Source organism: Rana temporaria, chromosome 10, assembly GCF_905171775.1.
Source record: "Rana temporaria chromosome 10, aRanTem1.1, whole genome shotgun sequence".
Classification (NCBI taxonomy): domain Eukaryota; kingdom Metazoa; phylum Chordata; class Amphibia; order Anura; family Ranidae; genus Rana; species Rana temporaria.
This window is the reverse complement of record NC_053498.1, coordinates 68,566,888-68,592,469: the sequence shown is the minus strand read 5'-3', so window position 1 is coordinate 68,592,469 and position 25,582 is coordinate 68,566,888. Positions and strand designations below refer to the sequence as shown.

The 25,582-nt window shown below is 41.3% G+C and overlaps 1 protein-coding gene across 1 annotated transcript in view; it reads left to right on the top strand.

The window, feature by feature from the left end:
- LOC120915131 (zona pellucida-like domain-containing protein 1) overlaps positions 1 to 21,681 on the top strand; it is a 44,952-nt gene extending 23,271 nt beyond the window's left edge. The window contains exons 8-11 of the mRNA XM_040325390.1: positions 5,041 to 5,212; positions 6,833 to 6,959; positions 9,709 to 9,741; positions 21,243 to 21,681. Coding sequence (XP_040181324.1) covers positions 5,041 to 5,212; positions 6,833 to 6,959; positions 9,709 to 9,741; positions 21,243 to 21,424 — 514 coding nt within the window. The 3' untranslated portion in view covers positions 21,425 to 21,681. The remainder of the gene's footprint in view (positions 1 to 5,040; positions 5,213 to 6,832; positions 6,960 to 9,708; positions 9,742 to 21,242) is intronic.
- Positions 21,682 to 25,582: the final 3,901 nt, after the last annotated feature.

Below are 25,582 nucleotides of genomic sequence, written 5' to 3'. Positions count from 1 at the left end.
AGTTGCAGGAGTTGTAAAACGTATGTAGTATAGTACAGCTGGGATGATATCCCCTGGTCTAAAGAACTTATGAAGAGTGACCCAAGTGTTAAATCAAGGTTGAAATGATATTCAAAAAAGGGAGGATGAATGAAGTCGAACCACAAAAGTGGAAACTATAGGATAATTTCAATGATTTTCCCGGTCTGCATTGGAAAGACTGTGGACAACAAGATGATTGTATTAGGGTAGAAGGTAGCTGTGAAGAAACGGGGGAGCATTGCTGGGTTACAGTGGTCAAGGAGATGTGCAAGTGGAATGGTAATGAGTATAAGTGTCCAATAAAGATATGTATGGCTCACTGAAACCATAAGAACATAGTCCTCCTTGACCTCCCTCTCACTGTACCAATCAGAGTCCCTATGAAGACTTGCTCTCACACCCCAAATAAAACAGCAAAGTGAAGACGTAATCCTTTCCAGAAAGTAATAGTCCTTTCCCAAGAATGAATGTGATCATGTCCACAGGTCCAAGATCGCTTTGAAAACAGCAGTATGCAGAACCATATATGGGTCAAAAGCATGTAGTCCAGAGATAGGACGTGCTGGCCTGACAGTATTCACCGATCCCTGACGGCTGCGTCAGAGGCTGGGGAGGCTGGAGCCCGCATTGGCACACCTCCTCTTGACCACTGTAACCCAGTAATGCACCCCCATTTCTTCACAGCTACCTTCTACCCTAATACAATCATCTACTAGTCCACAGATTTCCCAATGCAGATAGGGAGAACCATTGATATCATCTTACAGCTTCCACTTTTGTGGTTTGACTTCTTTCATCCTCCCTTTTTTGAAAATCAGTTCAACCTTGATTTAACACTGGGGTCACTGTTCATAGGTTGTTTAGACCTGGGGATATAATCCCAGCTGTACCACAGCATTTTTTACAACTCCTGCAACTTGGGTGGAATTGCACCACGTGTCCAGAGATGGTCCTTTTGTTTTTATAGATTCAATGCTAATGTATGTATGATGTTTTTTAAATGTCTTTTTCTTATTTTTGACACCAATAAAACATTTTTTGCTAATCATTATGTTTGTATGGTGAGTGAGTTCCATAGATATGGGCTACCACAGGGTTGGTTGAGCTACTACAGGTTTTTATTTCAAGTTTGTCATTTAGGTTTACTGTATGGCTGCAATACTTTACTAACCGCTGTTAGATTTTTCTTTTTACTACTATGTTGTATGTCATTTAAAGCAACAGGACAGTTCTTAGACATATCACTCCTTCCATCATAACTATTTCATTATGGCTTAGTACCCCCACCACCAGTTGAATGGGCTGTTTGCTGTGGCACTTACTAAATGTGGCAATCAAATGGTGCACCACTATATTGTTTATGGCAGTGCAGTAAAATGCACTCCAATAGCCCATGTTGTCTGGATGATTTTTTTTTTTTAGCTAAGTAGTAAAGCTAGCAGTAGTTATTAAGGTTCACATTGACTTATTCTGTATTGTTGAAGATATTTCACAGCTTACCCAAACCTCTGACACCAGGGAATGGGGTTGTGTAATTGTAGCATGGTTGTCTCACAGATATGTAGATCTTCCATAATGTTTCTGGACAATCAACATCTACCGTGACCTGTACCATCATGACTGAATAAAGATGACTGAGTTACCCATGTGGCTATAAATACTGTGGTATGCGCTGAGTCTAGTGCACTTATTAGAACTGAAGATACTGCATGGATAAGCTAGCTATACCATACTTATAAAAATAGCAAAATCCACAAACTTTAATAGTAAGGGGCATATCCTCGTACAGCGGCGCATTTTTACACTACGCCGCCGTAACCTATTTTTTTTTAATCCACAAAGAATCCGCGCTGTAAGTTACGGCGGCGTAGTGTATTTTTGGCGGCTTAATGGCGCAGAATTCAAATGGCTGTGATGGGGGCGTGTTTTATGTAAATACGTCGTGACCCGACGTAAACAACGTTTTTTTTTAACTGCGCATGCGCCGTCCGTGGGGGTATCCCAGTGCGCATGCTCGAAATTAACTCGGAACAAGCCAATGCTTCCGACGGTGACGTCATTCTATGCAAATCCCTATTCGCGACCGACTTACGCAAACAACGTAAAAATTACAAATTTCTACGTGGGAAGGACGGCCATACTTAACATTGAGTACGCCTCATAACAGCAGCTTTAACTATACGCCAGAAAAAGCCGAACGCAAACGACGTAAAAAAATGCGCCGGCCGACGTACGTTCGTGGGTCGCCGTAACTAGCTAATTTGCATACTCGACACGGAATTCGACGGAAACGCCACCTAGCGGCCGCCGAAAAATTGGAGCTTAGATCCGACGGCGTACTAAGACGTACGCCTGTCGGATCGACCCGAGAATACCGTTGTATCTTGTTTTGTGGATACAAAACAAAGATACGACGCAGGAAATTTAAAATTACGCCGGCGTATCAATAGATACGCCGGCGTAATTATTTTGTGGATCTGCCCCTAAAGGTCTTTTAGGCCTCATGCACACTGCTGCTCCTAAACCCAAGTTTTTTGAGCTTTTGGTGTTTTTTGCCAAAGCCCCTTAACCTCCCTGGCGGTATGATTCTGTCTGGAATTACGTACCAAAAGCGGTACATTTATTTTGCAAGGAAATTGGCGTTTTATACTATAGGCCTGTAATTTTTAGAAATAACTCACTTAAATCTGACCAAGCAAGAGTCTTGTAGGCATCCCGGGTATGATTTTTGTTTTTTAAAACAAAATTATAAATTATAATATAATAAATAATTATAAATAATTATAACATATAATAATATAATTATAATAAAAATTATTCAATAATGTAATCAACTCAAAATCACTGAAATTTGCAGTTGCAGAATTGTCGCTGTCATTATTTTTTTTTTTTATGACGAATTTCCCCGCAAATCGCTATCGCACATTTCTGCAAGTGATTATAATTTATTATCGCTGGTTTCTAGCTGATCTAAAACCATTTTTGACATAAAGGGACACTTTTGGACAATCTACAGTTTTTAGGCAGAAATGACATTTTTTATTATATAAAAGTACATGCAGGGCACTGGGCAGACCACTAGGGACAAGGGGGGTGTGTATTTTTTACATACAGTACTGTAATCTATAAGATTACAGTATACTGTATGTAAAGTGTTTGTTTACTTTTTTGAATTTGGCGCTTTTCCCCGCCCCCGTGCGTCGTAACGTCGCAGGGAACGGAGATCGGCGGGACACGGGGACTGTGAATCGAGCAAGGAGGACCCGCTCGCTCACACAGCGGGGTGGCATCGCTGGATCCAGGGACAAGGTGAGTAACTTGCCTGTGGATCCAGAGAAAGGTAAGCCGCGCCGCTGCACGTCCACCCCGAGCGTGACTCGGGGTTACCAATCTTAGCATTGAAAACCAACCCCGAGTCACGCTCGGGTTTACCGTCAGGGGGGTTAACACAACTCAAAAAAAAAAACACTAGGGCTGATTTACTAAAACTAGAGAGTGCAAAATCTGGTGCAGCTGCACATTGTAGCCAATCAGCTTCTATCTTCAGTTTGTCCAATTAAGCTTTGGAAGCTGATTGGTTTCTATGCAGAGATGCACCAGATTTTGCACTCTCCAGTTATAGTAAATCAACCCCTATGTGTTCATGCACACATAGGCTTTTACCAGAGTTTTGGAGCAGCTGTGTTTAGAGGCAGCTACTTTTATAAACACAGAAGAATCAGGAGAGGAGAGTTTTGACAGAAAAATGCTATACGTGGCATAAACACATGTAAGCGCATCTAAACTCATGTGTAAGGGTAGGGGCATTTAGCGCTTAACCCCCCTGGCGGTATTCCCGAATCTGGCTCGGGGTAAGATTTCTTTACCAAAAGCGGTATCCCCGAGCCAGACTCGGGATCGCCTCGCTGCAGCCACAGGAAAAGTTACTTACCTTGTCCCTGGATCCTGCGATGCCTCCCCGCTGTGTGAGCGAGCGGCGTCCTCGCTCGATTCCCACAGTGCCTGTGTGCTGTCGATCTCCGTTCCCTGCGACGTTACGACGAACGGGGGTGGAGAACGGCGCCAAATTCAAAAAAGTAAATAAACACATTACATACAGTATACTGTAATCTTACAGATTACAGTACTGTATGTAAAAAATACACACCCCCTTTGTCCCTAGTGGTCTGCCCAGTGTCCTACATGTACTTTTGTATAATAAAAACTGTTCTTTCTGCCTGCAAACTGTAGATTGTCCATAGCAACCAAAAAGTGTCCCTTTATGTCAAAAGTGGTTTTAGAGCAGCTAGAAAACAGCGATAATAAATTATAATCACTTGCAGAATTGAGCGATAGCAATTTGTGAGGAAATTCGTCATAAAAAAATAAAAGTAATGACAGCGACAATTCTGCAACTGAGCAAATGTCAGTGTTTTTGAATTGATTACATTATTGAATAATTTTTATTAGAATTATATTATTATTTGTTATAATTAATTATAGTTATTTATTATATTATGATTTATGATTTTGTTTTTCAAACTTTATCATACCCAAGATGTCTACTAGACTCTTGTTTGGACAGATTTAAGTGAGTTATTCCTAAGAATTACAGGCCTACAGTATAAAACGCCAAATTTTCATGCAAAATAATGGTACCGCTTTCAGCACCTTAAACCAGAAAGAATCATACTACCAGGGAGGTTAAGCATTAATTCATTTCAATTTCCATAATAATTTATTCTGGACAATGAAGTAAATTATCACCCAAGTGCTTGCCCTGCTAAACACGGGTATACTGAGCTAGAAGCAGTACATATGTTTACTAGCATCCAGTGTCTAGGGAGCGTCCAGTGTGCATGAACTCTTGTGACTTACAATGGCATATTTAATAATGCAAACAACAAAGCTACACTGTAAAGTGGATAAGAAACCAATAGGGTTTTATTCAGATAGTCAGCTGGACCAAAGATGAATTCTGATCGAGTACTACAGTTTGCCTTGATAATCTTTTAACATTTTTTTTTATACTCTGTTAAGGTGTTCTTCAGACAACAAGACCAAAATAATTATAAATGGTGCTGATAAATCAGCCCAATTCAGTTTTCAGACATTCCGGTTTTTGCAGCACAGTGGCCTGCCAGCATCAACCATCTACATTCATTGCATAACAAGGCTGTGCCAACCTCAGACATGTCAAAACTTTTTGCAGGTATGTCTATTAATTTACAACATACAGAAAACAATCCCAACTACCCCCAAATTGGAAACTTAACATAATGAATGAAATAATGTTTAAATTGTGTTATTTGGTAGATTTAATAGGAGCCGATGTGGCTTTTTAATAGAGAAAAACATCCAGAAATAACTTCTACATTCTTGGTGGGTGGAGCTAGGTTCTATAACAGCTGGCCCTGCTGCCTGTTTATATTTCCATTTACCTCCAGCATGGCTTTAATAGGCTATGCACAGGTTTAAAGGTGAGCTACAAGTTTTACCAGTCTCCAAAAATGTCATCTAGGATATTGAGAAATGCCATACCCTTTCCACTGGACACTAAAATCATGTCAAAGACACATAGAAGGTATTTTGGTGTAAACATGTTCATAGTTACGATGTGCACAGTTTAACTAAACTGACTAGTACATAAGGATTAACCAACATATATTTATAAGAGTAAACTAAGCACATTCAATGATACCGACAGAAAAAGTGTCAGATAACCTTTCTATCTTTCTGTTTCTCATCCTACTAATGCCCCAACAGTCAGCATGTCAGCTTACACATATAGATTTGTTTTACCTGTGTGGGTGCATCACTATGTAATGTTAAAAAGAAAAAATAAGGCTATATATTTGAAATCCAAACTTTGAGCTTTACCTCTACATTACAATATATAATTGAACTTTGTACTCTTTGGCCCGGATTCACAAAGCACTTACGCCGACGTATCTCGAGATACGCTGCGTAAGTGTAACTATGCGCCGTCGTATTTGTGCGCCATGCCCACAAAACTAGATACGCCTGAAAATAGGCTTCCTACGACTGACGTAACTTGCCTACGCCGTCGTATTGTGGGCGCATAGTTACGCCGGGCGCATTTGCCGCTCCCATAGATTTTCTATGCACATATGCAAATGAGGAAGATAAGCCTATTCACAAACGTAGTTGCGCCCGGCGCATCATATAGGTGGTTTGCGTAAATCGTACGTCTGGCGTAAAGTAATTCCCCATATATGAGGCGCAACTCATGCTAAGGTATGGACCAGGGAACACAGCCGTCATATTTTACGTTGTTTTACGTAGTACGTGAATAGTGCTGGGCGTAGGTTACATTCATGTCGTAGGCAGTGATCCGTCGTATCTTAGGGAGTAGTTCCGACGTGATTCTGAGCATGAGCACTGGGGTGCGTCCACGGGACGGCGCATGCGCCGTTCGTTTTAAGTACTTCTACAACTCTTGGCCCATCATTTGCATGGGGTCACGCTTCGTTAGCATGGCTCACGCCCACTTCCACCTACACTGGCTTACGCCGAGGAAACCCAGCGTATCTTTAACAGCGAGTGGGAGCAAGTGCTTTGTGAATCCAGTGCTTGCCTCTGTGCGCTGCGCCGGCGTAGCGTAAAAGAGATACACTACGGCGGCATAAATATGCGCCGATGTCTGTGAATCCGGGCCTTTGTGTTTAAAAACCCATGACTGTATTCTGGGTAAAAAGCTATTATGCGTAAGGAAATGTTTTTATTTATAATTGCTGTAAACACTTTCAAATATGATAACACTATATAAGTTGGAAGAAAATAACTATATTATATCAATCCGAACATACAGTCTTGCAATAATGTAAACCAAACAACCCCTGGAGCAAGAAGGAGAAGAGATGCAGACAGGGCCGCAACCGGAGGAACCACAGAACAGGTCACTGTGTCATCTGGACCTATTACCCTAAGTGATGCAGGTTGGATAAGACAAATATGTATTTATCAATGTTAAAAAATGTTCATTAGATTTAGATGTAATTTCAGTTCTGGACTTTTTACTGATGCAATCCCAAAGGGTAATTAAACCTATTTGATAACTTTTATATTATACAAAAATTACTGGTACATTTTTAATTTTTAGAACATATGAATTACAAAAACAATGGGTATGTGCAGCGCAAATAAAGTAATAAATGAAACAGTGATATGCAAATCACAACATATATATATATAAAGTCCCAATAGTAAGACCAAGGTAAGGATAAAGTCCCTCGTGAAAAGGGTGAGTTTGAATCCTCTGCTGGTGAGTGTGACAACAGAATCCTCCACCACACACACAATGTGCTTACCAGAAAAGATGCACCTCTCTGTGGGAGAAGGTCATGTGAGCATGTATCCAACAAGGGATAATACCAAATGATCCATGCAGCAGGAGTGTCTCCAAACAGGTGAGCAGCAAAGCCAGGGCTGGTCTGCAGTCTCCACTAAAAGATGCTGGGTGAAATCGCATTGGAATGCATGACCAAAAAAAATAAAGGAAACAATCTAAATGGCCTCCGTATGTTTATTTGAATAAAAGGAGGAGGACATATAAAAAGGTATACGCTGATGGTAGTACAGGGATAAAACAAAAATACCGAACAAGCGTGGAAGCTGAATATATCAATCCAGCGATGAGATGGCAGTGGGTGACGTCCGTGCATAAGCTCCTCTTCCTGTACGCGCTGTTACGTCCTGGTTGGACTGTCAGCAGGGGGTGGAACCTGAGTGTCACCCGGCCTGTTAAAGTGGATGTAAACCCCAATTTTTTTTTTTTTTTGATGTCACAATGTAGAGTATAAGATTTTCTATCATCTGTGCCCAGTCTTGCCACACAGAGTTAATCCAGCTCTGAGCAATACTCTTTTATTGTTCAGTGAAAATTAACAGACTTCCAGATAAAACCCTGTCTAAATACAAAGTCCATTCCTCTCTCCTTGCTTTGAGTGACAGGTTATTTACATATCTAGCTTGGACATGTTTATCATATGTTATGTTATGTTTATCATAATATGAGGTGATCCACAGTACAAAAAGTGAAAAATCCACCCCTCTCCCACATAACACATCCTGGTAATATACAATGACCTGTGGATCACCTCATATTATGATAAACATAACATAACATATGATATCATTGGGAGTAAACCATGCCCCATCTTTGGTATTAGGGGGAGGAATTATTAGGGGAGGAACCCCGTTGTTGGTGTCGGTGGGAGAAATTTCACCCCATTTTTGGTTTCAGAGGGCAAAATAATGTCTCATATCAGTGGGATGAAGTGTGCCCCAAAGGGCCAGATAAAGGCAGGCAAAGGGCCACATCTGGCCCCCAGGCCGTAGTTTGGAGACCCCTGATTTAGACAGGAAGGCAAGAAACAATTAACTATAAGGCCTCAGTAGCGAGTAGATAGCAAGAGGCAGGGTACAAAATTCTAACCAGATGGTATAGAACACCATCTGTACTACATCGAATTTACCCCCAGACGACAAATGTCTATTGGAGGTGTAAAACAGCAGAGGGAACATTAATACACATTTTTTGGGAGTGTGAGAAAATTAGAGAATTCTGGACAACGGTGATAGAAACCACCAAAAGAATAACAGGAATGTCTCTAGAAGACAGACCGGAAGCTATTTTACTATTTGATATCCCTATATCAATGGAAAAATATAAAAACTCAGCGCTCAGACATCTTCTTACAGCTGCTAGGGCATGTATCCCTGCCATGTGGAAAAAGGAGAGTCCCCCAACCAGCATACAGTGGCTCGTTAGAATCACTGAAATTCAACAAATGGAGAATCTTACTATGACAATGAAAGACCAAGATGAGAGGTACCGGAGGATATGGGCTCCCTATATAAGATATAGTGAGGGGATAACAGAGGGAAATTGTGATGGAGCGAGGGGGATGGGAGGAGGAGAGAGTTAGATTTATTTTTATTTTTTTGGGGAGGGAACAAGGGGGGGGTGGGGTGGGAATAAGGAAGACATTGGAGGTAAAGACAACTCATTGAAATAAAGAACCGATTAGGAGATAAGAGTACAGAAGATGATGATATTTAGAATGGTAAAATGAGATGGTATAAAAATGTGAAAATTATAATGTGAATATGAAAATTATAAAAAATAATTTATAAAAAAAAGGAAGGCAAGAAATCCTCCTTAATGGGAAAAGGCAGTAATAATATTTTAGATCTAATATTACTTTCCCACTCTGTCTATACAAATCGTATTAGTAACTCCAGGAAGATTTAAATGTTAAAGCACAATTTTTAATTTAGCCATGTATTCATAAAAGAAACAAAACATGATTTATTACATTTTTTTTTATGTTTTTTTATTTTTTTTGCTTTAAACTAACATAGGTACATAAATCTGTCTTGATATTAGGCTTTTGTAAACACTACTGCAAACAGGGTTAGTAATGGGTCATTGATAGCTCTGTTGTTGCTGTAAGTCAACTTAAAAGTTGAAAATGTGTTGGTCCTCTTTTACTGTCCAGACTTGGGGAAGGAAGGTGTCTGTTAGGGATACTTGGATAACATACCATTTGGATAGTGATTTGATCCTTATATACTGTACTGTTTGTATTTCAACTTTTCGCTGTGAAGTTCATCAAATATATTGTTCTCATAATTAGTATTGTATTGCTTACATCATTTTCAATTTTGTTGGTTTCCTTTTAGCACTAACAGACCTAATCTCAAGTCAGTCAAGTAGTGAGTACCCTTATTTGTTGTTTGCTTATTTTATTGAGGTTAATTGTATACCAACAATTTTAAACATGCATGTTTGGCTTTATTTTATAAATGATTCACATTTTAAAAAACTCCTCTTTGCAGAGTGAATTCTATTTTTTTTTATTATAGCAATGAACTTAAGAATTAGAACTTCAGGCCTTGTACTCACGACCGGATCTGTGCGCTGGAAACTGTCTGCCCGACAGTTTCCGGCGTACAAGGCTGATTTGTGTTTTGTTCCGCTGGCGTGTACACACCAGCGGACCAAATTCCCGTCGTACCGGAACGCGTGCACGTAAACTACGTACGACGTCACTATAAAGGGGAAGACCAAAGTTAATGGCGCCGCCCTCTGTTCCTCTTTTGCTAGTTACGTGTTTGCTCGTGTTAGTGAAGGTTTGGTTAGAGCTGATTCGCGCTTCTCGGTCTCCAGGCTTTGACAGCGTGTATTCACGGGTTCAGTGCGTGTGCTTGCGGTAACGTAGTTGTCATTCGGCTATAGGCAAGCAGGTTGTTTCTGCTTTAGCAGTTGCATCCTGTGCGCTCGTATCTGTTTGTCACGCGTTTGTCGCAGGTAGTGCTGGATTTGCGAGTGCTTTCTGTTTCAGTGTGTTCTTGACTGACCAGCCGGCCGGTTTGAAGCCATGATGGAGCAGCAGCGTCAATTTTCGCGAGTTGGTGCTGTTTATGGGATGGCTGCTGGATATGTTCATTTGTCCAGTACTTTGGCCAGAAACAGGGGGCGGAGGCGTTTCTGGACCAAGAATTGGTTGCGCCAGCGTGACCAGTTCTCACATATGCCTCTGCTTAGGGAACTCCAGGAGAATAATCCTAATGACTTTAGGAATTTTCTCCGCATGACGGACCCCGTATTCAACCGTCTGCTGGATCTTCTGTCCCCCTATATCACGAGGCAGGACACTGTGATGCGCCAAGCCATCACGGCCGAGCAGAGGCTTATTGCCACGTTGCGGTACCTGGCGACTGGGAGGAGCCTGCAGGACCTCAAGTTCTCGACAGGCATCTCTCCGCAGGCGCTTGGGGTCATCATACCGGACACGTGTGCTGCCATCATCAAAGTTATGCATGAGGAGTATATTAAGGTAAGTTTCCTGGCTCTAATAATGTGGCCAACTAACTTTATTTTTATTTTCCCAGATATGCTGTGTGTTTAACTAACGTTACCTTTTCTCCCTATGCATGTTGATATCAGCTTTACATGTTTTATTCTTGGCCTACCTGCATATTTGTCCCTTACCCAATATTAACCTGTCCAGCATGCTATCCTAGGGACAAACCCACCTTGCCATTTTTTCAAACAGGACTTTTTGGTTTTTGTGTCCCCCCCTTCAAACTTTTATTGTCCCCATCAGAGGGCTGTGGAGTCTCTTAATGAAGTGGCCCTATATATTTCATTTCCCAAATTCTCCATGCACATTTTTCTAATGCAATTTTAATACTGTGAACTGTCACAAGGATGCTTGTAGGATGTATTTGTTACAAAGTACTAAATCTCTAATTTTGTTTGTCCCCACAGCTACCCTCCACACCACAGGAATGGCAGTCTGTGGCTTCCCAATTTGCCCAGCGGTGTGATTTTCCAAACTGCGGTGGAGCAATAGATGGGAAACACGTCCGCATTGTGCCCCCACCCCGCTCGGGGTCCTACTATTATAATTACAAGGGTTATCATAGTATTGTGTTGATGGCGGTGGTGTCGGCACAGTATGAGTTTCTATATGTGGACGTGGGGAAGAACGGCCGGATGTCTGATGGGGGAGTGTTCGCACGGACTGATTTCTATGATCGTCTCCAAGCTGGTGGTCTGGCATTGCCACCAGATGAAGATAATGTGGAAGGACTTCCGTTTGTGTTCCTAGCGGACGAGGCTTTCGGGCTTGGTCCTCACCTCATGCGGCCTTTTCCCCAGAGGACCCTCACCTCAGAGAGGAGTGTGTTTAATTTTCGGTTGGCCAGGGCTCGGAGGGTAGTCGAGAATGCCTTTGGGATACTCACCAACCGGTTCCGCCTGTTCAGGACATCGATACATCTGGCGGAATATAAATTGGACACCGTTGTATTTGCCTGCTGCATTTTGCACAACTTTTTACGCAGGCACTCCCAGACGTACCTACCCGACATCGGTTCTGAGGCAAGACTACCCTCAGATCCCCTTCCCGGGCTGGACACTGGTCGCGCTGGCTTGGCCCCCCAATCAGCTCGTGAGGTACGCGACAAATATGTTGAGTACTTCATGGGTCGGGGGGCCATTGCTATGCCAGATCATATTTCTTTCTAATTCGGCCCCCAAAGAAAGGAATATTCTAAAAAATAATAAATAATTAGACCATTGGACTTTATACAGTTGTTTGTCATTAATGCTTTTTCTCTTTTTCTGTCTTCCTGGTTCTCTAACTAACTTCTTCAATTGTAATGCATAATTGATTTCTCCACTTTTAGTAACTAACCACATTTTGCACAGTATTCACTCATCTACAAACAGGGTATTGAGTCTAGAAATAAGAAGCAACTCCATTTGTAAATGTTGAGGTCAAGTTTTTTTAATTTTTGCTTGTTCATGACCCCAAAAATAATTTTATATTTTTTTCATTACTCCCTGCTTTTGTACTTAGGAGTCTTCAAAAATTTTTTAAACTTTTTTTTTTTTTTCAGGTAATTCAACCAAAAATATTATGCAGATTATACATTTATTAACAAGTTCACTTTTTTTTTACTCAAATATAGTTAGATTTATTGTTTACATATATATATATATATAGATTATATTTGGTGGGGTGTTTACCGCCTTAAATTTTTTTTTGGCCATATTTTTTAGGCACAAAAAACAATAATTTTTTAACCATTTTTTTTGTTTTTGGTGTGTTTTTCTCAAAGAAAATTTTTAGGTGAGAATTTGGAGTCAAATCTCTACTTCACTAAATTCAGTGATTAGAGAGATTTATAATTCTATATATATATTTTTAAAAATTTTTGGCGTTGTTTATTCTTTATGGTCTAAACTTTATAGTATCCCAAAATGTTCAACATGGTCAAAAAGTAACAAAATCCAATTCCAAAAATATAAAAACTCACAACAGCAGTCAGTCATGGTGTGCTTTCACACTGGAACACGCCAAAATTGGAAGATACACACATTCAGTGCAAACTCGCCAAATGTCATTGGTTCAACAGACAAATGGCCACATGTGCTATCTGACATCATGGGTGATCAATGTCTGTGTTTTGTGGGAGCAAACCCTTCCTCTCAACTACTTGAGGATGGAGGAGGGGGTTGGACCCACAAAGCACAGACATTAGATATTCTGTGATGGCAGATAGCACATGTTGGCACACTGTGTGTGTATCTTCAAATTTTGGCGTATTCATTATTCAAACTGTAAAAATGTTTGTGGGGGCGGGGGATGGGCGGGGGGTGTTTCAGTCTTTGACACGGCCCATCATGTCAATAATGTTCTTAAAATTAGATTCGATGACCATCATTCTTTGCCGCATATTGTCCATTTCCGTGCTGCATTCCAAAAGGACATTTGTTACATTCTGTTCCATGAGAAACATCCTTTCACGCATATTGTGCATTTCAGTGCTGCACTCCATTACCTGCTGAATAATTATAGCAGCACTTGCACGTGAAAATATTGGCACACCATCCTCCTCCCCTAAAACAAAAAAAAAAAATGGCATTTACAATATTATTTTTCAATGAGGCCTATCTACATATGTTTTTTTGAATCAAGCTAGGGTGACACTGACCTGATGGGCTTCTCCTTTCCACCTCTTCGACATCTTCTATCACTCCTCCTTCTTCCACCACCTCCCCATCATCTTCAATCACTCCTCCTTCTTCCACCACTTCCCCATCATCTTGGACTCCTCCTTCATCCATCAATCCACCTTCTTTCAATTCGCCAAATTGTTCTTCCGCCACTTGCCCTTCATCTGCTATGACTTCTAAGTCCAAAATTACTTCTTCCTCCTCTCTTCCTTCCTCCTTTCTTCCTTCCTCCTCTCCTTCCACATCCTCCTCTCCTTCCACATCCTCCTCTCCTTCCACATCCTCTTCTCCTTCCACATTCTCCTCTCCTTCCACATCCTCCTCTCCTTCCACATCCTCCTCTCCTTCCACATCCTCCTCTCCTTCCACATCCTCTTCTCCTTCCACATCCTCCTCCTCCTCCACATGTTGAGATGGCAGATTTTGGCCTTGTCTGGCCCTCTCTGCCTCCTCCAAATGCTGGCGACTTCTTTCCCCTGAAATAAACCAAAAAAAATGTAGACTCATCAGCACACAGATATTGGAGAGCATAAATCGCACACATTGCTTAGAAGATGCTTTCATTTAGTTACTTTTATCTTTCACCAAACCTACATTTTGCAATTACTTCTATATGGCAAGCTCTGATCCTGCCCCTTTTTAGCAAAGTGACACACATGGATGTCCCCCCTAAACTGTATTTCTGGGAGACCCTACCAAAACCCATTTTTGATTTGGGGAGACACAGGTGCTCTGCATTGCAGATGTGAAAACATCTGCTTTATTACCATATTATTTCTAGAACTAGCTTTTACACAATGTTTACAAACAAAGTTTTTGGCCAGTGAGCCATGTCCAGGTGTGTTGTTCCTGGAATAACCGAGCCTTTCTGAAAAACTATGTGATGTTACGTTGTTTACTAAGAACACTGTTTGTAAATATGTAGTTATTTATGTTCTAAAAAATAAATAACAACATGTCTTTAAAATTACAAGCAGGCCAAGGAGGCAGATGGTGAAATATACATGGCAACACATTATTGCAGACAATCACCACCCCCCCCCCCCAACCCCAATATATATTTACTTACTTTTACGCAGAATTTTAAGTATTTTCTTCATCTGATGTGGCTCCCTCAATTTTAAGTCTGACCAGCGTTTCCTCAGCTGTTCCTTGGACCTGGTGATCCCAAACATCCTCTGCATTCTCCTCGCCACCTTGTCCATAATATGTGCCTTTCGGCGGTTAGGGGTCTTGTATGGCCCTAATTCACCATCATAGTCCTTTTTTCGCATGATGTAAACTAACTCCACCATTTCCTGGAACCGCATATTAGTGGCTTTATATCTTCTTTTCCTTGATCGGGACGTCCCTGCCTCTGTCCCTTCACTTGTGGCATGAGAGCATCGTGCCCGCTCGTGTGACATCGCCATCTTTCCTTTCCCACAGAGATTATGGGCGTGGAAAAGATGAATTCTTACGCCATGGGCGGAGAAGAGGGCGGCGTTTAATACATACGCGGAGTGTAGAGAATGCAAACAACGTGTTTACGTCCGTTACGCGGAGAATCTTCGAGCGCATCCAGAACATACACAGTTAACGCCATATTTCCTAAACTCATTGATTAGGGGCCTCGCAAAGGTGACGAGGGCGGGGTTTCATAAATACGCGGAGTGTTTAAAAGGTTTACGCCGTGATTACGCATCTTACGCGGTAATTAGGCGAGCGTGAGAAACGAGGAGCGAGAGACAGGAAGGTAAGGAAATTAAAAATGTGATCAGCAGAGGCCTTGAAAATGTAGACACATGGGATGGGGGTTTGGGCTGTTGGTTGCACCCTTTTTAAGCTATTCTGTCTATGGGGTACCACAATGTTATTTTGGTATCCAAATGCTTTTGGACACCTCACAAAATAGAGATGTGAACAATGCTGTACCTCATTGACAAGTTTTTGAATGGTGTATTCAGATCAGGCAAAGTATTGTTCAAGTGTTGGTTGTACAGAGGTCATTAGGAAGTGTCTTTTATGTCATCCATTGTCAGGGGTATGAGATTTACACATGAAAGAGTGCCTAGATGAAAACTGTCATTTGTAAGCATTGTTTAATTTAATATATTTAAAATATTTACTGCAATGTGAACAATGGCTCTGCATCTAGCAAATCAATGTTTGGTACAAGCAATGCGGCCGAGCTGCCAATCATTGTTTAAACAAGAGAGACTGTGTTTGGAATTAGATATAGGTAATAAATTTGAAGACACATATTAGATCAAGGTCAACGCTGATCCTTTGGAATATTTATTTTTCTGTGGTTTATGTTTTTGTAATCTAGACTCAAAAAGAAATATAATTTTGCAAAAATTGCAATGGACCTCCTACAAAGCAAGGAATCTATAGAGGCCTTACTTCAAAAATACCAGGACACGCCCATCCTGTGGAATTCAAAACACTCGTTATATTGCAATAAAGAGGTACGAGCGGCAGCACTAGAAGAGCTAGCAAATTAAAAGCAAACTTGGGTGCCAGGATGCACTGCCAACATGGTGAAGGATAAACTTGCCAACCTCAGAAGCACATACAGGAGAGCATACAAAGCTAATAAAATCAAAAAATCGGGAGCAGCAGCAAGACAAGCAAAGGAACCCAAACTGTGGTATTATAAACAGATGGCTTTTTTGCGGGACGAAATGGAAGGCAGGAAAACGATGTCCAGTCTTTCTTCCAACCTTTCCTCCATGCTACCTTCCAGCGGACATTCCCCAGATGACCACAGCCCTGCAGAGTCGGAGGAAGAGGGCCTGGCTGACAGAGATGCAGATCTGCCACCCTTCGATGAGGAGGTATAGTAGTTTCCTCTATATTTATGGCGTAAATAATTCTTGGTGGATTAATGATTAGATATTGTAAAAAAAAAACCAAGCTGGAAAAAAGCAAACAAAAAGGTGTACAGACAAATAGGTGTCAGGGATGACAACTGCAGGGGTCAGAAGTAGAGTGTATTCAAGTAATAATGAACAGAAAATACTGAACGAAAAACATGAAAATGAGTGTGGTTTTATTTAGCGAAATTGTAAAAAAATTCTTTTTTTTTCCACACAGGAAGAAGAGATCAGCCAGGAGGTGGCAGATCCTCAGGTGTCTGTCAGCCAGGAGGAGGCCGGGGTCAGTGGCAGCCAGGAGGAGGCCGGGGTCAGTGGCAGCCAGGAGGAGGCCGGGGTCAGTGGCAGCCAGGAGGAGGCCGGGGTCAGTGGCAGCCAGGAGGAGGCTGGGCCCAGTGGCCTGCAGCAGGTCCACCCGGCCAGGAGAACCACCACCAGCCAGTCTTCTCCCCCCCAGGTGAGGCCATCAGGCCGAAGGAGGCAGTTGAGGCCTGTGGAGGAGGCAAGCCTCCGCATGATCCAGGAGGCAAGCGCCATCATGAGGGCCCCCCTCAACCCCACAGAGGCCTTCAGTGCCTCATTGGCCCATGATTTAAATGAAGGGGAGGAGGACCAGAGAAGACTGGCAAAGGCCCTGATGAACCAGGTCCTTTGGTGGATGCAGAGGGGCCTGCTGACCCCAGACACTGGGCTATGTGACCCGGCCCGGCTTGCGGAACACCATCCTCCTGCTGCCACATCAACCCCACCTGCAAGACCCCGTGTTCGATCCGCTGGAAGGCTGCCTGGAGGGAAGGCTGGAAAGAGGAGGAAACGTTGATTTTCTGCCTTCCATTTCCTTCCACATAAAGGACATCTTGTTTGTACTACCACAGTTTGGGTTCCTTTGTTTGTGTGCTGCTGCTTCATATTTTTGTGTTTGGCTCCTGAGGCTTGGAAGTTTATCCTTCACCATGTTGGAAATGCAAGTTTGCATATAGTTTGCTATCTATTCTAGTGCTGCTGTTCTTTTTATTTTTTGTGATGACATTTGCCTGAATAAAAGGCCTTTTGCTTTCATTTGAAAACATGTCTATTGTTTGATATACTGTGGGGATTATTAGGCAGCAAACCTTTAATAAATATACAATGGGTAATTTACAAAGGACACACTCCTTGGGGGGGGGGGGGGGACATTTGGTGTGCCAACATGGTTTAATATTCTCTAATGAAACACCAACAAAAAAAAAAAAAAATTTAAAAAAACATGTAAAAAAAAAAAAGTTTAAATGGTGACATAACTAGAAACAAAAAAAGAAATTAAAAAAATGCACATTCCTTTACAAAAATGACTACTCTAAATTATGGAGGACCACCAACCAAAACACACGTCTGGCATAGAAAACATTATTAAAGGATTACATCACAAGCAAGAAATGTGACATTTCAGTATGGGACAACTCTATTGAAATTGCATCAGCAAGAGAACGGGGTTATTCTAGCAAGAGAAGAATTAATAAAACGAGGCTTTAAAATGTGGTTTAGTGCGCCTTTTTAAGACATTGTTCTCTTGCTAGAATAAAAGGTTTCTAATGACGAATGTGCCATATCCCAAAGAAACGCGAGTTTTACCTGAACGAGCGCTCCCGTCTCCTCATTTGGACTGAGCATGCGCGGGGTTTTTGTACGCTGCTTTTGTGTACAGACGACCGAACATGTCTGACGGACACGATTCCAGCAGACTGTTTTAAAGCAAGACCAGGAAACAGTTGTTCGTTGGAAAACGGTCTGGCCGACGATTGTTTGCTGGAATTCTGTACGTTACTGCCTACACACGAACGAACATGTCCGCTGAAACTGGTCCGCGGACCAGTTTCAGCAGACATGTTTGGTCGTGAGTACGAGGCCTCACATTCAATAAATCAGTAGATCATTAACCACTTCAATACCAGGCACTTATACACCTTCCTGCCCAGGCCAATTTTCAGCTTTCAGCACTGTCGCAATTTGAATGACAATTGTGCGGTCATGCTACACTGCACTCAAACACATTTTTTTATAATTTTGTTCCCACAAATAGAGCTTTCTTTTGGTAGTATTTTATTTTATTTTTTTGCACAACATATACAAAAAGACCGAGCATTTTGAAAAAAAACAACGTTTTTCTTTGTTTCTGTATTTTTTTTTGTAAATAAGTACGTTTTCTTTTTCAATAATGGGCACTGATATGGCTGCACACTGACAGGCACTGATAAGGCAGCATTGATGGGCACCGATGAGGTGGCACCAATGAGATGGCACTGATGAGGTGGCACTGATAGGCACCGATGGACACTCGTAGGTGGCACTGATAGGCACTGATAGGCGGCTCTGATAGGCACTGATAGGCGGCACTGATGGGTACTTATGGGTGGCACTGATGGGTACTTATGGGTGGCACTGATGGGCATAGATAGTCACTGATAGGTGGCACTGATGACACTTATTGGTAGCTTTGCTGGGTATCACTAATTTTATTTGTGCCATAATGGTGCCAGTCAGTGACCATTTGTAGGCACTGATTGGCATATGTTGGGCATAAATTTGCACATGTGGTTGGCCATGGGGGACTTACCTGGATAAATAATCAGCGCAGACCCCCCCTGTCAGGAGAGCCACCGATCGGCTCTCCTCTACTCGCGCCTGTCAGACGCGAGTGAGAAAATCCTATCAATGGCTCTTCCTGTTTACATTGTGATCAGTCGTGACTGGACACGGTTGATCACGTGGTAAAGAGCACACCCGATCGCTGCGATGCTGGTACGCGGCAGCTGTTATCCTGCTGGACGTCATATAACGCCCAGTCAGGATAACGCAACCACAGCCCGGCCGTCATTTTGCTATATGCCGGGCGGTAAGTGGTTAAATAAAGAATGTCTAAAAAAACATACAACTAACAAATACTTCACACTTTTTGGCAATAGTTTGGGACAGTTGCTTTAGATTATTGAAACAATTTAGAACTACGATTAAACCCTAAAAAACACCAAACAAGATACGTAGAGATGGTTTCAGTTACTAAACAGTAAAGAGCATTGTGACACCTCTCAACATCCACTGTACTCCCTTATACCTACAGTTTTTTTGCTGCACTTAAAGTCACAGATGTCCACGAGTGGCTAGAAAAGGAATAAAGTATGCATCATAGATTGTAAATTTGATGTTTGGTGGCACCCAGGGATCTCCCAAACTTTTCTGCCCCAGACCTTGCCAATTGGTGCTATTATGGTAAATAAAGTTTCATCAATACATTTAAGGTACCCATACAATTCATAAAAGACAAAAACAGAACATTCCAAACATATAACGGAAACATTTTAACTATTCCTGCCTTGGCAGAAAAGACCAAGCAACTTGCACAAGAAGGTTAGTATTAGCTGACCAAAAAATGGCGTAATGGAGGCAGAAATAGCTGGAAATCTTGTAGCTGTGGAAACCTAAAGTCTATCTAAAATTGAGAACAAAATATGATATTTTACCTGGGTAGTAACTATATTAGTTTTTCTTTTCTTAAAGGGGATGTAAAGGTAAACGTTTTTTCACCTTAATGCATTCTATGCATTAAGGTGAAAAAACATCCGACAATACCACCCCCCCGAGCCCCCCGTTATACTTACCTAACCCCTCGAAAGTCCCGTGCTCGCCCCCGACATCCTCTTTGCCGCTCAGCCTGGCCGTTGATTGGTTACAGTGGATGGATTGAAAGCAGTGCAGCCATTGGCTCGCGCTGCTGTCAATCACATCCAATGACGTGGCGCGTCGGGGGGAGTGATACAGTGAGCTGCTATTGCCGCCGGCTGTATCACGGGGGCATGCCCGCACAAAGTCAACGCCATGAGAGCACGCCCGCATGAAGGTGTTGAGTCCTTGCGGGGGGGGGGGAGCCGTGACAGCCGCCGATGGACCCCAGAAGACCAGGTTCGGGTCCACGCTGTGCAAAACGAGCTGCACAGTGGAGGTAAGTATAGCATTTATATATATATATATATATATATATATATATATATATATATATATATATCTTTAGTGATCCTTTAAGGATTTTTGTATCCTTTGTCTTCATTGGGTGATCCTACTGGTAGCCTATTTGCTCTTGATTTGGTCTACAGAAGGGAGGGTTTCTTTTGTCCACAGAGGTGAACTTGGCAAGACTGAAAACACTAAATTAGATTTTACTGCAGAGCACACAATGTTAGGATCTCACTGGTTCAACAGACTGTACTAGCAGCATTTTTAAAGCAGCAAAATATGCATGGATATGCGCAGGTTAGAGAATATACTTCATTTTTTTTTGCCCAAGCATAAACGTTAAATACACTGTTATTTAACATTTATGATTTCTTTATAGTTATCACTAATGTTTCAGAGGCAGACTGGCTTGAAAATAAAAAAAAATCCAAGCCAAGGGACAAAGCAATAAGTTTGTTTACGAAAAAGCTTAGCATTTTACTACACACTTTTAGGAATGGTATATAAAACCACAGCGAAAGGACACCAACCATAATGCAAGCAAGCAATTAGATCATTCCTGTCAATATCCGCTAATTACATATAAAAAAGTCAGTGCCACATGTAATCCTCTGCAAAGAACATTTCTAATATTATCAAGTTGATGCTTACATGAATAAAAAAAAAAGATCATTTTAATATGTATGATTACTAAACATACTGTATTATTAATTTCAGATCACATATGTTTTTTGCATTTCTACAATACAATGCAATGGCATATTTATAGTTAGTATTTGGATTTTAGGTAAAAAGATAAATGATTATGGTGCTCTTTATTTCTTTTTTATTTGATTTTTTAGGTGGGGCAGACACACAGAAGCTTGAGGGAACTTTGATTGGACTCATTGTTGGACTAGTTATTGCTGTAATATTGGTGGCTGTATTGGTAATGGCTGGTTTCATGTTATATAAAATGTCAAGACAGCGGGCATCTCAGAATGAGAAGATGGGAGTGGATAACTTCACCTTTAATGGAAAATAAGCACTTTAACAAAATACAGTAATATATTCCGCCGAAATTATCTCCTTAAATCACTTTAAATTGAAGGAAGTGTTGAATTTATCTCTCAGGGTGATACAAATTAACGTTTAAACTTGTAATCTGTATAATATAATTTAGTTATGATTGTTCATTACATGGAGCATATTAGTCTGAATTATTTTTCTATATTGCAATGATTACTTTTGATTTGGATTGGTTATTTGTTACTTGCCTAATAAAATATATGATCAACTTTACTTGTTTTTTTAAACTGATTATTTAAACACTTATTAAAAACCCAGCTGAACCCATGCTTTTTTATTGTTCTGTTTGTCCAGGCAGATCCAAAACCAGTTAATCTGAATGTGATTGAGATACATTAAAACTAAAGCCATGTTGTTATTATGCAGTCAGACTACCTAAAATGTAACGGCTAGGTTAAATATTTTTTCCGTTTTAGTGCTGCAGGAAGCAGCATGCTGGAGATCCAGATCATTACTCTAAAGCCCCATACACACTATCAGTTTTTCTGCAGGTTTTCTCTTCAGGTTTACCAAAACCATGTAGTACAAGGACCTGCCTGATTGCATTCAAATTGAAACGCTTAAGGTTTGACCTCATATTAGATGGTTTTGGTAAACCTGAAGAGAAAACCATCAGGAAAACTGATAGTGTGTATGGGGCTTGACACGGTTCCCTGGATTTTCAGTGTTCTGATACTCCCCCTGCACAGTGCTCCAATCAATAACATCACTTGTAAAGTATGAGCATTGTTGATTGCAAAACTGTGCAGGGAACATGTCAGACCACTGGCGATCTGCAGTTTGTATGGCAGCAGCAATTCAAACCTCCAGTACCGACCCTGCTGCCGACCCAGGGATGTTCAGCAATGGTTGCAGTGCTAGAACATAACAATAATTTAAAAAAAGGTTCAGTTTGGATTAAAAATAACTAAATCCCACTCTGATTTTTTTTTTATTCTGCCTTGAAATACTTATCTCCAGCCCTACATTTATGTAATGTGCACTGTACTGCACTTTTTTTATGCTGAAAAAGCCCCCCTCGGTCCCGCTGTGTCATGCTGTCTTAACTGTAGTCCGTGGCCGTTGCCGGGTGTACTGCGCATGCGCAAACGCATCCATGAGAACATCTTTCTTGGTGTGTGATAGGGGATTATCACGCGTTAAACGAAGGCCTGGGTTGACGACGTGCAGCAGAAAGATGTTCTCGTGGATGCGCTCGCACATGCGTAGTATACCCGATTGGAGAATTTGATAAGTTGGAACGTTTGACAGAACACCGCCGATTGCAGTTGCATGACACAGTGATAGATTAAAGGTACATGAGGCAGATGGACACAGTGAGTCTGTGGATGGGCACTGGTGAGACAGGTGGGCACAGTGAGGCTGCAGATGGGCACTGATGAGACAGGTGGGCACAGTGAAGCTGCAGATGGGCACAGTGAGGCTGCAGATGGGCACAGTGAGGCTGCAAATGGGCACAGTGAGGCTGCAAATGGGCACAGTGAGGCTGCAGATGGGCACAGTGAGACTGCAGATGGGCATTGTTGACCCTCTTTTCCATTTACAGTAGCTGCTGCAATTCCCACCTTAGGCTTATACTCGAGTCAATACATTTTCCCATTTTTTTGTGGTAAAATTAGGTGCCTCAGCTTATATTCGCGTCGGCTTATACTCGAGTATATCCGGTAATTGAGTAGAATTTGTTTTTTAATTTATGGTCCCTAGATGCAAAGGGTGCATACAGTTTTCAGGGGCTTAAACCAAAATTAAAATGACTCACTTTTCTTTACCCAAACCAAAACCAATTTATGTTTTGTCACTTTGAAAAGCAAAGGGCTCTAACCGACAGTAACTAATCAGCAGCCATCTTTCATTCTTCTAACTGGCATAAATTGATGCAAAGAAAGTCATAATTAATTGCTTTCGATTCCTTATCACCTCACGCCCACCCCTATATACATTTATTCAAAACAAATACTATGTCTTTGTTAGAGTGTAAAGGATATAAGTCTTGTACTTGGCTAATAAATTCTTCTTATACACATCCAGTTCCAATGATGACATGGAATCGTTTACATCCTTGCTGCTCTTTGCAGATGGTAAAAATCTTCAATCAGCACCAAACATACAGAATATATTTTATTAAATAAAATAAAAACATACAGAAGATATTTTATTAAATAAAATAAAAAAAATACTTACAAAGGTAGTAAAATAACAGGCATAAAACTACAGTAATTTTGTGTTCTCTGGTGGTCAATAAAAGTCCCTCTATCAATCTTGAGTTGATACAAGTTAACTGATGCATTTTTGAAAGGCAAGCTTTCTTACACAGAGCCCACTGGGGCTAAACCATGAGTAATGTGATTTTTTATTTAACCACTTGAGCTCCAGAAGATTTTACCCCCTTCATGACCAGGGCATTGTTTTGCTATTCAGCACTGCGCTACTTTAACTGGCAATTGAGCGGTCATGTAATACTGTACCAAAAAAACAAGGAATCCACTGCTCCAGGTGTGTGCAATACTTTGATTGGAACCAAGTAGGAGTGCTAGCCCTGGCCCGCCTCTGTAAAAACTTGAGAAAAAGAAGAAATGGCTTCACATCCAAAGTTTACAAAAATGCCTTCTATTGTAAACGGTCAAAATACACCAGGGACACCAGGTGTTAGTCATGTAGATGCACTTCACACATCTGATCTGTGCTTAATCATTACAGCTTAATGATTAAGCACAGATCAGATGTGTGAAACACATCTACGTGACTAGCACCTGGTTTTTCGTGATTTATTTTGACCGTCTTCAATAAATGGCTTTTTTGGAAACTTTGGATGTGCAGCCATTTTTTCTTTTTCTCATGCAATACTGTACACCATCCTTTTTCAACCAGGGTGCCCAGGCACCCTAGGGTGCCTTGGCAAAATGACAAAAAAATTATGACAATTTTATACCAGAAGCTCATACCAGAGCCAGAAGCTCAAGCCAGAAGCTCAAGCCTACCCTTTAGTTACCCAAAGCCACAGTTTTTTTTTTATTATGCACCATTACAACTTTATAGACACTGGCATCCTACCCACAAATGACGTCAAGTTAATAAGGAGGATGTCTGTTGCCACCACAGCATCCTTGTTTGACCCCTCTGTAACCCTCTCCATCAGAACTGGGGTCACATTAGCTGACTGATGGATAGAAATTGAAGGAGAAGAGAAACACTGGAATACTAGTCAGAACCAGTGTGCAAAAGTGTATTGGATTGGGAAGAATAAATCACCTCTAACGTTAGGTATCCTACATGCGTGGATGTTGCTTCATTATACAGTATAAAGCTTTTAGAATAGGTTTTAGAATGGGGTGCCTTGAGACTGTCCATAATTTGGGAAGGTGCTTTGAGATTCTCTATAATTTAAAAGGTTGCCTCAACTGAAAAAAGTTTGAGAAACACTGCTGTATGCAGATTAAGTTTTAATATTTTTTTTTACACAAATAAAGCTTTCTTTTGTATTTAATCATGACGGGGGTGTTTATTTTTTGTGATATAAGCAAAGATATACTGAAAATTTTGAAAAAAATATATTATTTCTATTTTGTCTTATAAATCACAGTTCACTGGAACTGCCTCAAGTATCTCTGCCATTTTCCCCTACAATCCCTGGCCTTCCCTTCTTTCCTCAATGGCAATGGCAAGGCAAGCAGAAGTGCACCAGATCATTCTCCTGAAGGTCCCCTTTGGACTGACAACACTAATCCACTTACACAGTGGGAAGCCTTGAAATGTGTTATTCGGGGTGTCTATTCAGCATGGTTCCAGACCAAAGATTGCCCGTACGATGGAGATTACGCGCTTGCTATCTACTATTGCTTCACTGGAGACTACACATAAGCAGAATTCTGCTGTTTATGTGGATCTGTCCAATGCACCCTGCTGCTTACTTCAATTACTTGACTCTCATTCCCTTGCAACTATCATTACTCCCTAGCTAATGAATGTGGCCAACATTTAGCCAGGGTACTCCACCCACGCCCGCTGCACAGCCCCATACCACGTATTCATAACTCTTCCCAACAGAGGGTATGTAACACTCAAGGCATCTCAGACTCCTTTAGGCAGAATTACTCTCAATCATATAATATACCCC